The sequence below is a fragment of the Lepidothrix coronata genome, unplaced genomic scaffold (assembly GCF_001604755.1).
Source record: "Lepidothrix coronata isolate B3197 unplaced genomic scaffold, Lepidothrix_coronata-1.0 Scaffold43, whole genome shotgun sequence".
Classification (NCBI taxonomy): Eukaryota; Metazoa; Chordata; class Aves; order Passeriformes; family Pipridae; genus Lepidothrix; species Lepidothrix coronata.
In genome coordinates, this window is record NW_016690223.1 from 5,187,143 (window position 1) to 5,208,087 (window position 20,945).

The 20,945-nt window shown below is 40.6% G+C and overlaps 1 protein-coding gene across 2 annotated transcripts in view; it reads left to right on the top strand.

The window, feature by feature from the left end:
• Positions 1-6,342: 6,342 nt before the first annotated feature.
• Positions 6,343-20,945, top strand: part of SEL1L (SEL1L ERAD E3 ligase adaptor subunit) — a 36,489-nt gene continuing 21,886 nt past the window's right edge. For both annotated transcript variants that reach the window (XM_017813877.1, XM_017813878.1), the window contains exons 1-6: positions 6,343-6,575; positions 13,472-13,509; positions 13,855-14,077; positions 17,483-17,650; positions 18,270-18,375; positions 20,045-20,207. In XM_017813877.1, coding sequence (XP_017669366.1) covers positions 6,500-6,575; positions 13,472-13,509; positions 13,855-14,077; positions 17,483-17,650; positions 18,270-18,375; positions 20,045-20,207 — 774 coding nt within the window. In that variant the 5' untranslated portion in view covers positions 6,343-6,499. The remainder of the gene's footprint in view (positions 6,576-13,471; positions 13,510-13,854; positions 14,078-17,482; positions 17,651-18,269; positions 18,376-20,044; positions 20,208-20,945) is intronic.

Here is a 20,945-nt window from a genome sequence, read left to right on the forward strand (position 1 = left end):
CAGGTAGAAGGAGGTGATTCTGTGCAGCAGTATGAAAAGGGAACAGACCATCACTTCCTATTTCCAATTATAGACCCTTAATGGTTAGACTCTGTTGCTTCTAAATAAAAGTATTTTTCCTCATTTTGTCCAGCTTCTGAAAATTAGGGACTAGAATAGAATTCTACTGATTTTACACAGCATTTAATCAATAATGAAAATGGTTTTTAAATTATAAATGCTATGTTTTTACCAGACTTGTACCCAGGTCAACCTGATGTCACTACCCTTTATCTCTAGAGTAGGCTGGAATCTGTTATGCTGTAGCACCTGCAAACTCATTTGTGTTTGCTATTCATTGTCATCTACAGACAGGATTTGGAGCACATAGCCAACTGGATAACCTTATTTTTAATGCAAGCACACCAAGAGTCCTTGCTGGAAGGTTCACACTAGGCAGAGAGCTGAAGCTCTCAACACAGTTTAGAGGCAGAAGAAATCTATACAAGCAACTCACTCATGCCTCTGGGACTGTAACACTACAACTGTGGTAAGCATGTAATACTCTGGTTTCATTAAATCCTATAGGAAATCTCATTGAAGATAACTGGAGCTCTTCCTCTGAGAAAATGAACAACAAAAAAAAGGCAAGTGATACCAGTAATTCAATAACAGAGGGAAAACCAGAACCAATAAAAAAGGCAGCATGATCCCAGGACCTTAAACAAACAAGAGCATTTTCCTCTATCCCACGGTAAGACTATGTAGAATGTACGTTAAGGTTCATTAAGCTACCCAGTTAAGGGCTATTCAGTGTAATAGTAACAAGTAACAAGGAAAGTGATAAAGCAATAAAACAAACAGACACACAAATATCAATGAGAAGGTAATAAGGTAGACAATAACCAGAACTCTTCAGCCACTGATTGATGGGCTGTTAAAATGAACTATTCAGGCATAGGCAGGGGCACGGGGGTGTGAGAGGGAGTGGGAGGAGGGAACAGAGAAGAAATCAAGACTTTCATGGGTATGATGGGATGTTTGAGAGGTTTTGTGAGAGTATACCAAAAAAAAACATGGAATAACGGAAAGAACTTGTGGGGGTTATGTAAAAATTATAGGATTTTTGTGGGAAGTGACAAAGGCAAGGAAAGTGAGAGATAAGGGTAGATACCAGAGGAATAAACACAGGATACTTGTCTGAGCCCTACACCTGTTCTTAATAAATCCTGCTATTGACTTGCCTTTGTAATCTCAGTCTATCCTATGCGAGTGCCACAATGTGCAGTTGCCATCAGATGGAGAACAGACCATGGGTCCCCAGGTTTGTAGATCCAGGCGACAACAGAGAGACCGGAATACAACTGAGATCTGGGCGCCAGCAACTGGGGAAGGGATAATACCCCCTTTGGGAATGGGGTGTGTGCTGCTGGGGTCTAAATGCCAGCAACTGGAGCAGGGACTGTGGCTTACAGAGCCTGTAAGTCTAAGTGCCAGCAGTTGAAGACACCACACTGTTTATACTTGCCTAGAGAATTTAACTGCGCATACATACGTGTGTACCTTCATGTGTACACATAAGCATACTTTGCTGGTGAACCTTAAGCTTGAAGACCTGTACTTGGAAAGACTCCAGGTCAGAATCAGTAACCAGGTCAGGGACACAGGGTCTGTGCATGGACATTAGATCACCACCCAGTGGGAGATGTAATATTTGAGGGATGCATGAGCAGAGGGTGCTTGTGAGAATGGTGCACAAGTGCGTGCATCTGTTTTTGCTACCGAAGATCAAGCCAGACTACCTGGTAAGTAGGGGAGGGCCTGCATAATGAGTAAGGGCCACCAGTCTAGGCATGGATATTAGAGCCCACACTGGTATTAGATCTGTGAATGCTGATGTATTCAGGGAGCTAGAAAGCAAGGGCTGATGTTTTCACTAATGAGCTTTAACCCTTACCAGCTGGAGAGGAGAAACAGGCCTGAGCTATCTGCATTTCTGTTTATGTGAATGCTGGTAGTTCATAATGTTGTCTAATTAATCTCTACAATTTATTACTGGTCTAGACTGACTGGCAGCTCTTAGAGCTACATCCTTCTTGTTCTTCTTGACTGGAGTCCTCATAAAAGCCATGCCAACAACTCTTTTTCTAACATAAAATAAAAGAATATTCTTTCCTCTCTCCATCATTGCTTCTCTCTCAAAGTGTGATTGGGAACTTGATTTCACAGACCAGGTGATATTAATCTTAGCAATTTTCACCTTTATTCCCTCAGGTTCCTTAATTAACAACTGTATTGTGTCTCTTACTCTGCATATTGGTCTTGCTAGAATAATAACCCTCCTACAGCCATGAACACTGGAGATTTAGGACCATTACTCTCCTTGTAGTTGTTCTCTCAGAAGTAAGTGTCCAAAAGCTTTAAAAACACATTGTAAAATAAAGTACAAAAAATCATTAAAAACATATGAAAATTAGTCTGTGCAAAACTATCTTTTGTACACTAACTTAAAAGAATAAAAGATTTGTCCTTTCTGTCAGAAAAACCTATCACAAAGCCAGCGTATTTTGGGACAGAAACATTCCCTGAGAGGTAACTGAAGCTTGTTCCTTTTAATTTTTTAAAAGCAAGCTGAACAAGCTTCATGAGAACATTCTACAAGGATGGTTCTTGGGAAATTGTTCTTCAAAATCTACCAAGCTTCATACCTCTCCCACTTCTGAAGTTTTACAAGAAAGTTTCCACAATCAAAGTAAAAAGCAGTGTTGCTACAACACAGAAAGTTGTATGATCAAACTATAGCAACAGAAGGCAAGCAAAAGAGTATGAGAAATACTCATAAAGTTCTAATGCATATCACTAAACTCCTCGAAACTTAACTCGCACACTTCCATTCTCCTACTTAGAGAATGTCTAATATTACATCATGTCAGACAAGTGCTAGGCAGTATTCAAAAAGGTCCAATTCAAAAACCTCTTGAAAATTTAGATTAGATAACACTTCGAGAAAACATACCTAAAACACAGAGAACGAAATCTGAGCCTTTACTATTCATCTGGTCACTTGGACTGTTGTATAAAAGATACCACCACATTTTGGAATAGAATAGAGAGAAAAAACACTGCAAAAATACCTAAGCTTCCATTCAAAGCTTCAGAGAAGAAAATGTAAAACTGATTAAGAGAAGTAATGGGAATTTTATGGCTGCTGCACACGTAAATGGAATGGCAGCAATAAATTTACCACGCTTTTAGAGTACAGCAAATACTAAATTAATCGGAACTAACTCAGTCTGCAATTTTATCTAATGTTTTTTATTTGGAAGGTGATTAATTAATTCAGAAAAAAATAGCTGCTTCCCCTATTATATTTTTCCTCTTGTTCCTCCAGTTCACTTAGCCCTACACACACAGCTTTAGAAATAGAATGAATTTGTTTAGAAGTGACCTCCAGAGGTCACCTAGCCCAACCCCTGCTTGCAGGAGGGCTGATTGGGTCAGGCTGAGGAGAGGTTTGTTCACTTAAGTCTTGAACACCTCTGGGGCTGGGAGTACCACAAGGGCTCTGGGCAGCTCTGGTGAGTTGACCCTGGCCAGTCACATGGTGGCCACCAAAGCCGCTCTATTACTCCCCTCCTCAGCTGCACAGGGGAAAGAAAATATAAGGAAAGGGTTGTAGGTCAAGATAAGGGCAGGGAGAGATCACTAACCAATTACTGTCATGGGCAAAAGAGACTTTGGAAAATTAGTTTATCATGAATCAAATCAGAGTAGGGTAATGAGAAATAAAAACAAATCTTAAAGACACCTTTCCCCTCTCCCCACCCTTCCTCCCCAGCTTTACTCCCAAATTCCCTGCCTCTTGCCCCTAGTGGCACAGGGGGACAGGGAATGGGGGTTACAGTCAGTTCATCAATTGTTGTGTCTGCTGCTCCTTCCTCCTCAGGGGGAGGACTCTTCACACTCTTACTCTGTTCTAGCATGGGGTCCTTCACATAGGAGACAGTCCTCCATGAACTTCTTCAATGTGAGTCCTTCCCATGGGCTGCAATTCCTCACAAACTACCCCAGCCTGGGTTGCTTCCACGGGGTGTAATCCTTCAAGAACAGGCTGCTCCAGCATGGCTCCCCCATAGGGTTACAAGTCCTATCAGTCAACCTGCTCCAGAGTGGGGTCCTCTCTCCTCTGGGTCACAGGTTCTGCCAGGAGCCTGCTCCAGCGTGGGCTTCCCACAGGGTCACAGCCTCCTTTGGGTATCCACCTGCTATGGCATGGGGTCCTCCATGGGCTGCAGGTGGATCTCTGCTCCACCATGAACCTCCATGGGCTGCAAGAGGACAGCCTGTCTCACCATAGTCCTCACCGCAGGCTGCAGGGGAACCTCTGTTTTGGCACCTGTAGCATCTCCTCCCCCTCCTTTTTTTGTTGACCTTGGTGTCTGCAGAGTTGTTTCTCTCACATATTCTCACTCTTCTCTCCCACAGCCATTGCACAGTAACTTTTTCCCCTTCCCCCGAGGTGTTACTGCCATCTGTGATTGGCTTGGCCTTGGCCAGCAGCAGCCTTGTCCTGGGGCTGGCTGGCATTGGCCCTATCAGACATAGGAGAAGCTCCTGGCAGCTCCTTACAGGAGCCATGCTTGTAGGTCCCCCCTGCCCAGTACCCAAACCTGCACCACTGACCCCTGCCTTAGTTCCACAGTTGGGCAGACTGGAACCATCTCCTGTGCTGGGGCCAAGTCTTCATGTCACCTCAGCGCCCCTCGTGCTGCCTTCCAGGCTTGGCCTGTCCCGCCCGTGTGAACAGTCACTGCCACATGTGGTGGGCTCGCGCCACTCCCCACACTGGGGGGGTTCCCCTCCTCTCGCATCACTTTGGTCCAGGTGCCCTGGCTCCCACAAGGTGCTCCACTCCAAGGAGTGACATAACCAGCCAGGTTCATTTAACACTGTTCCATTGACCACAGCATAGGTTAAGCTTAGGCCTGATCCAAGTTCAGGGAAGTGCCCTGCACCAAGATGATGCTCCCATGCCACAGGCGCTGCTTGGCTTTCCCAAAGCCGATGTGCATTGTTCGGTACTGCAAATAGAAAAAAATTGACTGGTACTTCAGTATTCTCCTAATTAGAATCAGACCTATTCATTAGCTCTATCCAAGGCACTTACATGCTACTGAGGCACCTCCTGGCTGAAGCGGTGCCAGCATTTCGCTGCCTGCAGACCCTATCCTGGCAGGCAGAAAATCCCTCAGCCAGCCCTGGGTGGGACAGAACGTTTCACAGCTTCTGCTCTTGTCTCCTATGGGAGAAATACAGCCACTGGTGGCTGCTCTCACCCTACAGAGACCCCAAATGCAGCACTGTGAGGATGAGATGGCCTATCAGTATTTGGGTAGCGGGATAAATGCAGTTCATAACCCAGCACAGCATTGCATACCGTTACAGTCCTGTGAGGCAGTAATATTTACTACCTAGACATGTTTCAGTCCATTAAAGGTCGCATTGCTAGTTGCCCTTGTTTCCTTTTGAATTGACCTACAGAAAGATGCAATTCTTATGAGAACCGAAGAGTTGTGTCCCACACTGCTCAGCCCCTTTCCAGAACCGATGCCTTTCTGAAGATAAAGCTCAACTAACTATAATAATAATGGCCAGTCTTCGCGAGCGAAGATTTGGGAAAGGTCATTAACCCTTCGAGCCTGCGCAGGGGATTTTTTAGGTGAGACACAGCGTGCGCTGAACTGAGCCCACCCTTTAATCCTGAGGTTCATCTGCCGGGGCCAAGCAAACTTGGACAGTGGCAGTGAGGTCCCCAGGACGTAGGTTTGTTTAGAGTGACCTTCTCTTAGATGGATTGCCTTACAAGGCTGACGAGCTCCATCTGCCCGGGGGACTGGGAATCAAACCCGGGTCGCAGCGGTGAGAGTCCTGCACTCTAACCACTAGACCACCAGGGGCCCCTCAACTAACTACACTCTTTACGTTTCACATACTCCATCTGTGCCGGTCTAGACAGATACTCAATTCACGCCTGCTCCCCCTACTCCCAAGCAAGGAGGTGTGTTCCGTTCCCGGCAATCCCGCTGTCTCCCGGCCCGGCCTGCAGGCGGCGCCGCCGCGCTCCTCCCAGCGCAGTCCTGCGCGGGGGGTTCTGGGTGATGTAGTCCCCGTCTGCGGATCCCTGAGGGCGCACGTCCGCCGGCGCAAGGCGCTGTGGGTGTTGTAGGAGCGGCACTCGAGCCAATGGAAGGCGCCGTTTCGGAAGCCAGCACTCGCGCAGCCGGCACTCGCTGAGACACGGGCGGCGCCATTGGCTGACGGAAGGGCGTGACCGGCGACGGATGGACACGCCGAGCCAATGGGAGAGGGCCATGTAGATCCAGTCGTTGCCCGTGTACGGCCGCCAGCGGCCCGTGCTCTGCCGCGGGTGCCGCAGCCGATTGGCGGGAGCGGTGCGGGGGGCGGGGCCAGGGCGCGGGGTCGGGGGCGCTCGGGCGGCCCCGCAGAGCCGGCGGGAGGGATGGGGCGGCGGGCGCTGGTCCTGGCGCTGGGTCTGAGCCTGGTGCTGCTCTGCGCCAGAGCGCTGCCCGCGGCCGGTAAGTACCGGGGCACTGCCCCCTCGCGCCCCGCTGGGCCCCAGCACTGCGGCGGCCTCGCCCCCCGGGTGTGCGGCGGGGGAGGGGCGCCGGGCGCTGCCGCGGTGTCTGTGAGGGGGTCCTGGCACCCGCGGCGGGACGCGGGGGTGGCAGCGACAGGGAGGTGCTCTCGACGGGGCTTTGGGGTGCGCGGGGGCAGCGCCGACCTCTGAGGAGGAGCAGGGGAACGGGAGCGGGGCTCCCGTCAGTGCGGGGGGCGGCGGGGCCGCAGCTACCCCCGAGCCGGCGCTTCGCCTCACCGGGGTGCTCCTTAGGCCTGGCGGGGGTGGCCGCGTTGCTCAGTGCGGTGCCCCCCTTTGAGCAGCTCATTGGGAGCCCACTTCGTGGTGCCTGCGCTGCTCAAAACCCGAGTGAGGCGTTTTGTCCTCCCTAGCACGCATTTTCTCGCCGAGGCGCTGATAATGCTGATTTCGGCATTGTCACAGCAGTTTTCTCACCCAGATATATAGAGAGAGCGTTTCCGCGTCCTGCGTTGTGTGTGTCCCCATCATACTTTTTTCATGCTTATTTTGTTGTTATGCAGCTCAGGTTCCGTGTGCTTCTCATGTGTTGTCATCTACTTCCTTTCCTAAGATTTCTACCTCCCACACCCTTATTTCCCCCATGGGCTGGTGAGGGGGATGTGCAATGCATTTATTTATATAGTACTTCTGAAGCCAGAAGCCAGCACTTTACCAGACAGCCTTATCCAGTACTACTGGGGATGTGCTTTTACGCTATTTCAGGAAAGTAAGTTCAGTGGTTTGGGGCTCATTTTCCTTTATGCTGTAGAAAGTTGAAATTTGAAGTTCTGTTACTGGAGTTCAGATTATTCGAGCTTTGTACGTCACTCTGTAAGCCAGCAGAGCACTTCCCAAGTTATAGAAAAGATACAGACAAGATCTGTGAAACCAGGGATATGTAGCCACTTTGTGTGCTCTCATTTATAATGTATATAAAGAAAAAAAGCTAAGGCAAGAAGAGACTGTGAATGTCAGATGAACCACCTGTTATGTACATGGAAATTAGGTGACAAAATTAAGGGCTGGTCAAGTGTGCATCAGTGCCTGTACTAGCATACAACTCTGCTGTCTTGACTATTTGTCCGCTGTCACAGAGATATGTTTGTGAGTATGAAGTTCTAGTGGTTTAATTCAACCTCTATGACCCTTATGTTTAGAGTCAATTGAACTAATACCATTAGTAAGCCAAAGAAAGCACACAGTACAGTACATGAATGAAGACTTAGGAGATGTTGACAAACTTAAAAAGCTACTGTGAGGTAAAACTGTTCATTCATATCCAGAATTAATTAGGAGAGGGTGTTCAGAGTCCATTGTTTGTCAGCAGACTATAAGAGGAATACCTTTCTTACTCCAATTTTTGGCTAGAATCGTTCTGAAAGAAAATTGTCATTACTTCATATTTTGATTTCCAACAGTAGTAGTATCACTTTCTGGTATATGCCTTACAACTACGTGTTAAATCCTTCCTTGAATACTTGTTTGTTCCTAATGTCTGGTCTGGAAAGAGTCATCTGGGATATGAGTATGTTGAAGGGAGGGGTTTTAAGAAGGATGAGTAAAAAGGGTTCAAGTATTACATTCCCTGACTTTAGGAGCAGATTTTAATGGTGGATTGTGGGTTTTGGTTTTCTTTTTTTTTTGTAAGAAGCATTTTAACTATAGCTTTAAATATTAACTCTGTAGTCATAAATTTTGTTTAAATCGATTTATTGAAAACTGCAGGTGAATGCAAGAAAACTCTGGCCTAAAGAAGTGGGTACTACTCTTTTAATCATATGATAGTAATACAAATTATGAAGGAGTCTAAAACTGGGACTGAGAAAAGAATATTAAGAAGTCCACAGGGAATTGGCAAAAGCAGCTAAAAAATGCTAAGCATATGTGTGTTTTCTAGATGAAGCTGACCTTCTTCTGCTTATTACAGCAACGGCCTCCTTCTGTTGGTCATTCATTAAGAACATTGACAAAATTCCTTTTTTTTTTTCCTGATTGCCAATGTTTCATGATTCTTGGGCTTGTTTCCTCTTGTTCACAGACTAAGAGGTAGAAATGTTCTCATTCTACCTGAAGAGAGGAAGTGATTCTTCCTCTGAGTCTTCTACACCTTCCGTGGCTAACTTCAGCCATAGGCAGGCATTTTCATACTGTCCCGTTAACTGGTAGGACAAATGAGCAGAGTCCTATACCTGTAGGGAACTTAAGTACCTGTTCTTTCATAGGACAGAGCTCAATGGCTTTCCCTGACCTGTCTGATTTTGCTTACATAACCGAAAAACAGTCCCTAGACTTGTTGCGTTGTTGCCTGACAGGGAATCTCAATTCTTACAGAGGAACTGCTGGAGAGTCGGTTCTGTAACTAGTCAGGCAGCAATTGCAAGGAGACTGGAAAAAAGATTTTTATTCAGGGTGACGGTTGACCTATATCTCAATCTTCTAGTTGGACTAAAATGAATACACTGCACAGATTGTAGCTTGGAACAATTTACTTGCTGCCAAGGATACGTTAGAACTATTCTTGCTGAATAGATGCTACTTATGGATTTTTCTTAACTCACTGCGTGTTTTAAAGGTTTGTGTAATGGGAGTAGCATCTATGCTATCGAATCTGTTTCTGTGCTGAATATAACAGTTGAAAATTTGATGAGAAGCAGTCTGAGGTAATTTTTTTCTTAAGATTTCCTTTTTTCCTGCAAGAATTGGATAAACAGAGTTTGCATTCCCTTTCAAGGTCTAGTCACTGGCACAAAAGCATTGAAAGAAATTACTAAAATACCACAGAAAATCTCTGTGCTGTAAAACACTTTTTGCCAAGCTGTGTCTGTTCATGCACCCCTCTATATAGAAAGATTTTTGGGCATGCTTCTTAAGTGTATTTTTAATGTTAGACATTGATGTACTATTATCCTAACATATTATGTACATCATAAAACACGCACAAAAACAAAGATGAGAAAAGAATGAAATAAAGGTGGAATGAACACTGTATTAAGAAAAGGTAACAGTACAAAAAGTATTTTCTTCTTGCAGCCCCGGTGTGTTGGCTAGCACACCCCCCTGAGATGCACACACTCCACTTAGAAGATCGCTGCTCTAGGCAGACTCTTACTAGTTGCTTTGTTGTGATAGTGTTGGAGGCTTGAAGAGCTTGGCAAAAACTAGAAGGAAACTGACTGCAGTGATCAGTTGAGGCATTCATCAGAGCTCTGGGAGGTTGCCAACTGCTTGCGCTCACTGAATTTTGGCTGTTTCCTGAACGTGAGTGACCACTGTAACATTGAAAGTAGTAGTATTTCTTGTCTGGTAGTAGCAGTCCCTTAGCTTTATCTGATGGCAATTGATTTGTTCTTCTGATACAGCAGAAGTTTGGAACTGCTGAACTCCTTTGAGCTAAGGACTTTCTTGCTGAATCACACTGCATAACTCTTCTTGTTTCTACCCTTCTCTCTTTAGTGCTCTCTTGAAAATGGTAATTCTCACAAAATGGTAGGATCTTTATCCAGCATATGGTACAATCTTTTTCTCTCGCATAGGCTGCCAAAGTACTTTTGCTATATTTACATAGACTGGTTGAATGCTGCTCTTTCTTATTGAGGAAAAATGAATACTTTTTAAAGCAGATTTTAATTATACATGAAGTGTGGATAGCTGAAACAAGATTTTTAGCTCTAGAGCATGAGAGCACCCAGCAGTGTCTACACAGCTCAGCACTGTTTGTAAGTGAAGCTTTCTGTACAATGTTGTCAGCTGCCCACTTCAGCCACAAGTATTTTTGCCTACCTTCTCCTTTTAATATATCGTTGCATGTCCCTAATATGTTTAACAAATGCTAAGATTAATTTCCACTTGGCCTTTTCAGAAGAGGTTTATAGAATTAGGCAACTCTGGTAACAGATCCAAATTTTTAAAAAAAGTCAGTTACTTTTTTTTAATTGAAGTGTGGAAAAACAAACCAAACTATCAGCTTTAATCTCTGAAGCAGGTGCACAAACGTAACATCTGTGACTTTGTTCACTAGCTGAGCCTTGACTAATAAACTGTTCTTAGGTCCAACAGTGACTTTCCGTAGACCTTTTATTAACACTTTCAGAATAGTTTTTTTTTAAGTTTCATAGAGGTAAACATACTTCTATGAGTAGCTGGTGCATATTAGTCAGCAGTTCTGTGAAACAACAAGGCTGCAAGTGATCCCTCCTCTAGTCACATTATCTGTCATCACTGCAGCCTCATCTGCCTACCTTAGAAGGAAGTCTCAGAGTTAAGAAAAGTTAAATTAATATTTCTGGGTTTGCTTTAGCACTGTTTTGAAACCTCTGTTTGAAAACGATTGTTGAAGTACAACTTCTTAATAAGGAAGCTGGTTCCTTCAGAGGGATTTTAAATGATGCAATACAAAGGAAATAGATTTATTTATTTTCAAGGAAGACCAAACACTTAATGAGCTCTGCCTTGCTCCAGTGTCTCTTGCCTTGCATATGAAGTTACAATAAAAATGTTGTTTGATATGTGTGCACAGAGAGTATAACTTATTTATATTTGACACTGTGTGGTCTTTTGTTGTCAGCCTTCTACAAATGGAAATCAGTTAGTCAAACCTTTACCAAAACACTAGAAACCTCTAGTGCTATCAGGCATATACATTATTTTTGAGCAGACAAAAACAATCACCCTAGCTGGTGTAGTGGTTAAAAAAAAAACAAGCATGATGTTTCTTACTGCAATAACAGTTATTCCACAAGTACTTTATATATATTAAAAGGAGTATATAAGCTACCGGGTAAGTTATCCTGTCTCAGTTTTCCCCTTCTCCGGAAGCACATCTGAATGTCTCGACAAGCTCTGGGGTTTAAAGGTGGCATTTGGTCTTAGATCAAAATTATTTAGGATAATAGAAACTAGTTTGTGGCAAATATGGTAAATTCAATTTTGTTTTATAGTTTTGAAATAGAAATGCCAGCAAGTATCCTAAATGTATATGTACTTTTACTGTATTTAAAAAACAGTTGTTATATGGTGATCTGAAAGTTCAGTGGTAGAACTTCTTATGACTTACCACAATCACCCTTATCTGTTATTTCTCAGGATGATAAAGCAGTGTGGTCTCTGCCAAAAATGCAGCTAGCCTTGTTTTTTCCTTGTGCCTCATGATGTTTTTTTCCAAATTGATGTTTGTTCTCATGCTGTCTTGGTTGCTTCTTGCAGGGTCTGTTTTATCTGGAGTGCTCTTTGCCGTCTCCACAAGTTCTTCTGAAGTGCTCTACACACTTTTGTTTTTTGACATGTAGAGTACAGCTGCTTATCCATATTGACCGTTCTAGATCCTTTTTAATTCCATGTCTGTTGGCAGTCAAACTATTTGAGCTTTACATCCTCTTCGCCATCCTGAACGGGCTGTCATTTGTTTCAGTTGCGCTCTCAAACTTCTTGTCACCATAGTTTCGCAGCTTCACTTTTAAGCCTTAGCATTTTTTCTTTGTTTTTATTATACTGTTACAGCTTGTTGATTCTCCCTCGTCTTTTTACTTGTTCCAATCAAAGGTTATACTTCGAATAACAATATGGAAGCTAAACTCCAGAAAGCGATTTCCAAGATGAATCTTTTCATTGCAAATGCCCACAGTTGCTCTGTTGTAGTCATAGACTTCAAAACATGTATCAGTCAAGTGTCATGTTTGTAATTTGTCGCTTCAGAGATGATTTCTCTCTGGTAAGACACTTTACTTGCATGTGAATGCAAAGCATGCAAGTTGTGTTTGTCAAATGCTTCCAGGAAGTCAGCAGATTTCTATAAACTTTTGGAGAGTTTTGTTGTCATTGGGTATTTGCACAGATACCTTTCATAGCCAACTGAAACACACCCAATGTTGTGACTTCTTTTCTAGTCATAGTGCAGGTCTCCAGACTGTCAATGCCTTACCACTGCTACAGGACATTGGACACCCCAGAACCTCCGAAGGGGGGATTTCTAAATGTAGGAGGAGTTAGTGGCAGCTTTTCTTAGTGAACTGTTTATATTTTGAGCTTTTATTTTGGTTTAAGTGAGTTGTGTACCAGAGAGAGGGAGGTCTATAGCATCTTCTTTCAAATGTAGTGAGGTTTTGTTTACCTAAATGAGGTGGTGTCAGATACTGATGACTGGGAACAGTCATAGTTCAGTGGTGTTACTTTTGGAGGCTTTCCATCAAAATGATAGCACAGTTGTTTGAAGCACAGTGAGTAGCCCATTTAAGTTACAGGAACAAAAATATTGTTGCAGAAATAATTCTGCAAAACAATGATAAAACTGTCATAAATAAACTTTTCTGATTATCTTCTCTTTTTCACCTGTCCTAAAGACAAACTAATTTCTCACTGCTCGGAAGAGACACCTCTCTATAAAGGTTTTAATATGCTGGTCAAGCAAAATGAATTTGCATTCTACAAAGGCCAATGTTAATTATGAGTGTGAGGATAATAATGTAACTTTCTGGTCTCTACTGAAGTTGTTCATACTAAACCTTAGGTTCCATAGGCCTTTTTTACTTGATGCACACCTTTTTAAGTAGTTTGGGTACACTGGAACAATTCAGACTGTGATTTGAGTTTAAAAAAAACCCCACACTTTTTTTACTATTGAAAACACAGTTGTGTTGGCATAATTTAAGGAATAGGATCTTCTGTGAAACATTTGATTCCTCCTGAGAACACTAATAAGGCCTTCCTGAAGTGCATTGGTCAACTTAGTACTCTAGAATATTTCAGAACCATGACACAATATTATAACTAAACTTATTTTTATTTTTGAGATAATTACTCATGGAAACCAATTTTACTGACTTATAACGTCTCTTCTAGATGAAGAGGGAAATCAAGATGAATCACTGGATTCAAAGGTGAGGAGATAAGTTTCTAGTCATTCTGTTTTTCTTCTGGAGTGAGAGCAAAGGTCTGAAATTCAGAACTGTGATTTGATTTCTGTTTTAAAATGTTCGGTAGCTCTTGCTGTCTCAATTTCTGTGCATCAAAAGGATTAACATTGTTTTGTAAGTTTGAAAAAATTAACTTTTTTTTTCAAGAATTGAAAGGGGTAGAGCCAATGAGAGCTGATAGAGGTAGGTCAACACTTTTGATACTACTGTTTAATATGTTAATTAATCATATCTTTAAAAAGTAATTGGGTTTTATCCCACTGCTGCTCTTTGGTTTCTAATCTAAATTATGTGGCTGCTTTCCTTCAGACTTTATCTGCAGAGGACCAGGTAAAGGACCATTCCACAGGAACTCGAGTAGTAGCAGGTCAGATCTTCCTTGAATCGGGGAAATCAGACTCTCAATCAGAGGATGAAGAGAACTTTCATAGTCAAGAAGAGGAAAAAGAGAATTCGCTGGAAGAGTTGAACTCTCTAGAAATGTCAAATCTATTAAATAAGGATTTGGAAGAAGCAGAAATGCAGAGTCCAGGTAACTGTTCACAGACTTTTGAACAAGGGAGAAGAAAGATGCATCTGAACAACTTGAGCATTTGGATGAACACAAATAATAATATGAAATATCTTGTGTTTTAACCTCTCTGTAATGGAATGTTAAATGCTGCCTTTTCCATTAGAAAGTAACATCAAAAAGTTTTGAAATTTATTGAGATTGAGTGGTTTTGAGATGCATTTGAAAGAGTTTTCCATTATAGTATTGTTTCCATCTTGCTGGAAAGCTCTAACTGTTAAATGGAGAAGGCCCTGATTGCTTCAGTAGGACTCAAGTACAATCCCGTGTGCCATAGAGTGAGAAATTGCATCAGTGTTTTTCAGCCCCCTGGCTGTTTGCCCAGCGAGTCAGTTGACAGAAAGGGAACAAATAGTGATGTGAAGACAAGTTTCCTAGAACAGCATTGAGTGCCTTAGGGCAACATCTAAATTGCTTGTAAACTTCAGTAAGTTTTTAAATATAGGTAAAACCTTATGTACCTGTGCCGGAATTCCCAGGAAATTCTAGTGTTGCTTTTTTTACTACATAATTTTGATTTGACTTTTTGACTGCAGTTACTAGCAGATAACTAGATGGCATGGTTGAGTACCTTAGCTTATGCAGGAGACTTTTCATTTGTTCTTAAAAAGTAAAACTTCAATATTACTGAAAAAAATCTAATTATATGGTACTTAAGGGTATTTGTCTTCTCAGCTCATTCAAATGTCAAAAAAAAAGCAGGAGTTTTGAGATGAGCTCTGTAATGTACTAACTCTGAGTGTTTTCTAATAAGCCTTCCTTATTAGTGCAGAACTGGTATACAGTTTGTGAAAACTCAGTAATAGGATTAATTATTGTTGTTGATAGGTGCTGTGTTGTACAGGTAAAAGGTATGTAATCCACTAAATATCTTTCTGCCACAAAAGAGTGAGCTAAGCACCATATTTAGTTAGTGAAGCCTATTTCAAAAGTAAACTTTCAGGTACTTTTAATCTCATGTCAGAAAAACGTAGCCAGATGACTTGCTCCCTGGCAACTGAGGTTTTTAACTACAGCTATCAAAGTACGGCAAGTGACTTTCAAAAACCATAAGTTTAAGTCTTGCACAGTTTTTGGAACGTCTAATGAAATAAATAAGCAATGTGGATGGAAGGATTACTAGCTTTATATAAAAAGCAATTTTGAAAGAAAAGTACTTGTATTCTGTCAGGAGAATAAACTGTCCTTTATCGGTCTTCTGGCAAACTCTTTAAGTGAGCATATCTCAGGTACGGATGTTACATCTCCCAAATGAGCTACTGATGGCAGGATTGCATTACGGGACATTAAAGCATTTCTAAACACAGTTTAGCTACCATGTATGGTCATGAGATTGCATGGGAAAAAATTATATTCTTCAAGTTTCCACACGTATTTTGCAGGATATTGAGCATTAAAAAAAAATTAATAATTTAGAATTAGTACTATTAAAGCTTTTAACCTTCTAAGAAAGAACTTGTCTTGCTCTCTTCTGATGAGTGAGGAGGTTTTATATGCAAAGAAAATGATCCTTTATTAGTTATTGTTATTTTGTGTTGTAGTGTTTTGTAACACTGAAGTTCCATACTAACAGTTTTTACTGAAAACTGCCCACAAGTTTATACAGAGCTGATGATTACTGTTGCATTTATTTTCCTACTTAGAAGAATCTTACAGTAATGTAACCAATACTTTTAAGTTATCTATGAGTAGTTCCTGCAGCATAAAGTCTGAAATGAGATGTAAGGACAAAATAAAATTAAATACCATATACTTTATTCAGACATAGTAAAAGAAGTAGATTTCTACTTGCACACTCAATTTCACAAAAGCTAATTTATCCTCTGGGTAAATTGTTTGCTTCACTTTGTATTTATCATTCTCTAAGTATGTAGTAAAACAACTGTGGTGTGCAGTTTAACCTGTGATTGCATTGCTGTGTTGCTTTAGGGGTTACTGTTTGTTACTATCTGGGAGCAGAAATAGAGAACTGGGGAGAATTTCATAACTTTAGTGTGCAGCTAACTCTCATGCAGAGCACTGTGTAAAATTGCTTTCAATACAAGGGACAAAGTACTAAACAAAGCAAGTAAAAACTTTGAATTCTCAAGTAGTATTTATATCCTGGAGTTTGTTCAAATGACAGTGATAAGAGGTCCCATCAGTTGTAGTTATATGAACGCTTAGCTTGAGTTTTTACATTACTCTGTAGTTAACAGATGTGTGAAATTATTCCAGGCTAATTGCATATAGACACATTATTTTTGAATGCAGTTACTGAAAATAACACTTCTCCTTGTGATATAATTAACTTGGAGTGGTGTGGTGGAACTTCTGCCAAGGAATTCAGTTATGAAGAGCAATTTGAAAAGGCTAACTACACCTGAAGACTTACTTTTGCTTCAAAAAATAAACACGAAATATTAATATTAGTATGGTCTTTAGGCCTTTCAATTGTAGACCCTAGAAAAAAGAACTACCTTTCTCTTTAACCACAAAAATTGCAAACTTAACTTGAAAAAACCGTATAATTGACATTGCGAACATCTTCAAATGAAGCTGAACCCAAGTGCTGGATTTAGCATAGTGAAAAAGGAAAACTTTTTTAAAAGTCTAATTGAAATAATTCCATCTTCAAAAAACAAAGATAATTCTTAGTCTCCATAGAAGATTAATGTTATTTTAAAATACTGCAGTACTGAAGTCAGTAACCTTTGACGTGTTAGTGTGTGAGAAATGATAAATCATGTTGTTCAAAGTCATTTTGAATGCAACTAAATATATTGATGAAATGAAATAATGTTTTCAGTGTAAGTACATTCAGGAGTAGAAAATTACTGGACTTGTAGTGATTAGAATAACCATCCATCTACCTTATAGTGATTTCACTTAAGTCTTTTCATCCCTGGTGATATTCAGGTACTTTCAGTGTAACGTCTAGTGATGTGTGTTGTTCTGCCATGGTTGTGTCAACTCTGGGACTAAAATTAAAATATGCTCTGGAATGTACTTTAAGGGTGCATTGCAAGGTCCTTCACAGAGAAGAGAAAACGCAGAGAAAGGCTCTTTATTTTGATAGGCAGTAAAAATATAACTTAGTCTTGCCTTCTCTAATCTACACAGTATTTTCTTTACTTAGAACTAAGGAATATAAGAAACCACATGCCTTCTACTTTATTTCATAATTAAAACTAAGAATTATATTTTGCAAGTGCTATTTAGAAAAAAAGTTGCTTTTTCAGGCTTTTGTAAATTAGGAATTTTACAGAAAACTTGATTAATTGTAGTTCATAGGAGTTAAAACCAACATAGGAGCACTTTACTATATGTAGTAGATTAATTTTGGAATAAAGGAGAGCGATCTAATTCCTGGGTATGCATTTTCAGTGTTGACAGCTATTGGGGGCACTGCAGATGGTGAACCTTGCCACTTCCCCTTTTTGTTTATGGAGAAGGAATATGCAGAGTGCACTGCAGATGGGAGGGAAGATGGCAGGCTTTGGTGTGCAACAACCTATGATTACAAGAAAGATCAAAAGTGGGGCTTCTGTGAATGTAAGTAACCTAATGTCTTGTTCTTGTCCAATGAATGCTTTTTTAAGCTAGTGTTTTCAGTCCTCTTAATGCCCTTTATTTCTGGATCTAGAAGTCCCTGTCATACATTAATGGTCACTTTATACTGTGATAAACAAGTAGTTACAAAGGCAGATTTTTCATGATGGAAAAAGTTTTAATGCAAATCCCACTTCCCAGAGCTAATCAGGAAATCTTGCAGTGGAGGCATCTATAAAACACTTAAGTTTTGAGGCTGTAGTATATAGGGGTTTGGCAGTATTTCCCATTATACTTGCTGATTTGTTGCACAAAGGCAACCCTTCTCTAGGGAACGTCCTGAAGGAGGAACCTTTCTTCCTACACAGTTTGCTTTCGAGCAATGAAAATAATATTTTTTTTCAGCAAACTCATACGTCAGAGACATCACATAAGAAGAAACCATCTCCCAAGATACTCAACACCTCCTTTAGACAGCTTTTTGTATTCACTTGGGTTTATTGGTCTTCAGAAACATATTTCTGACTGTATTTTTCCTTTAGAAGTAATAGGAATTCTGAGGGAACAGTGTTGAGCTGTATAATTGGATCTCTTAATGTCCTTTTTTTTTTTTTTTTTTAAGCTGAAGAGCAGTCTAATAAGAGAAGGCAGATGCAAGAAGCTGAGGATGTTTATCAGATCGGAATGAAAATCCTTAATGAAAGCAGTAAAAAGGCTCAGAAGAAAGTGTGAGTCTACCTTATCCACTCCCACAGGAGAAGGATGACATGTCTGGTCATTCTTGCTTAAATCAAAATGAACTTAAATGAGTTTCTCCAGGATTTTGAGCTTTATTGGATTTAAAAACAAACTATGCAGTGATAGTACTGAAAATAAATAGTAATTTCAGGGTATTTAGAAAAACAGATCTATGCCTGCATTCCTTTGAATGCAATAAAAATTGTGAGAGATAAATTTCTGAAGAGTGGGTGTCATCAAAACATTGACTTAATGCAAGATGGTGTTGCAGTTCTCTAGCCCCAATTTATATGTGGTAACTGCCCAGGAGAAAAATAACATGATACAAGATAATTGTCCTTTTTCTGTTGTTTGTTACAGTCCCATTCTCATTCTGCTTCAAAGATTAAGTGGGAAAAATTGGCATTTCTTGTCCTGCTCTGGTTTCTTTTTTTCTTGCTTTCTGATGGTTTTGGTCACCATAAAAATAGTATTAAACTTAAGCTCAACAAATTGTTAAAATTCTAATAACCAGTGTTGTATGAGAAAATAGGGTAATGCCTGTAGACAAAATCAAAGAATAAGAAAGAAATTAGCGTTCTGTTCATTCTGGTCTCTTTGCTCTCTATTCTGTATATATCCAATTAGTGATTAAATAGTTGTCAGCTTTTCACTATAATTAAGAATGGCTGTGTTAATATAGAGCTCCATGTTACTCATGTTGACAACTTCATAAGTAAGTGGTGATTTCCTGCTGATTATTATGTGAGCATTATTACTACTTGAAATTTGTTTGTGGAGATAAGGTTGTTGGTAAAGACAAAGGGAGACAATATCTGTTGGATTCTGAGTAGCATTTTTTGGTATAAAAGAGTGTAAGAATTGTTAAACAATATTAGATATTCGTTCTCTTGCACATCTTAAACCTTCTTAGGAGATGAAATTATATGAGTAACCAGGTGTACCTTGGTATGTCCTAAAGAAAGAAAGCAAGTCTGAGAATAGAAAGGAGGAGAGGTAAAGAAAAATCTTGGAGCGCTATCAGAGGTCCCTGAGAGACCAAGCTGAATCATACTTGACAATACTGTTACCATGTTTAAGGTTATGGGGGTTATAATTGCTGTGAAACCAGCTGCTGTGAAATTACTTTGAAGGACTGCCCTCAGTTCTGAGACTGAAATAAAAAAGGGAATTTCCAGAGATCCTTCTCGTTGTTAGCTTGACTGTTTCATCACCTAATTGGTCATGTATGCAGTTTTCTTGGGCCCAATGCTTGGTATTTTCACTGGAATGGCTTTATCCTCAAACAAGTAAAACTCCATAGTCTTTTTCAGGCTGTCACAGGAGTGGTTCTATTAGATACCTTGTACAGGACTTAAAATTGTTCTGCTGCAAAAGCGTGATCATTTGACCTTAAACTTCTTGTCTGTCTCACCAAACAGGAAATATCTAGTGCTTTGCTTTTGGAGCAGAGTGAACATTAAAATAGCTTGTCTATTATTTAAATCATAAGTTGTTACATATATGGTTGATTAGTAGCTGGAACAAATGACTATAGGTAGATGCATTTGTAGAAAATAGAGACTAAAACAGAGAAATAAAACACTTCTCCAGAATCTTCAGGTTTATGAATGGAATCTTCTTTGCCTCAAGTTGACTAAGAAATTGTTTTCTCTTAAGAGCATATCAATATCTTCTGAAAGCAGCTGACATGAATCATACCAAGGCCATGGAGAAAGTGTCTTATGCTTTGTTGTTTGGGGATTACCTGAAGCAGAACATCCAGTCATCAAAAGAACTGTTGGAAAAACTGACAGAAGAAGGATCTCCGAAAGGCCAAATGGTATGTCTGTCCTTAAATTCTACAGATCTTTTTATAGGTTTATAAATCGTTTTATAGATTTTACTTATTCTGTAAGTAAATATGCTTTTATAGATGGCACCTGCGCCCTCAAGGTAAACACTGATGCCTTAGAATTTTTAAGATTTCTAGCTTTTTGTAGATTTTAATGTAGCTGTAGTTTTCTTTCACTTTAAACCGTTACTTTCTCACTGTTTGTGTGTCACGTAGCTTCAGTTTAACCATCTTTTAACCATCTTTTCAAGGCAATAGATTTTTAGCAAGAACATTGCATTGGGATGTGCACCTGGACTGGAATAACAAGAGATATGGTAGATAAAGCAAGATAGAAGGCTCAAGACCCTTGGAGGGGCTCCAGTGGGGCAGTTCTGAGGGTACTACCAGGGGCAAAAGGGGTCTTAGGATTGGATGTCCCCACTAGATATGATAATTAGTAGAAGATATAAAAGTGTGAGTTCTGTACGTGCATTTGTACTCTGTAAGCCAGAAGGCCTTCATTAAGAGCTGCTCTCTATCTTATCTGTACTAATATTGCCTGGTGAGGTTTTTCTCCCGGTTTTTAGGCATCAGTTTGGCGCCCGAGAGGCTTTTTCTTTGAGTTTAAAAAAACATTATTTAATTACCAGTAATAGAGTACAGTAATGGTCTTTTAATTTTTTATCTGTTGTATGACTGACTAGGTTGGATGTATAAGTCAAAAAACAGGTAAATACAGGTGAC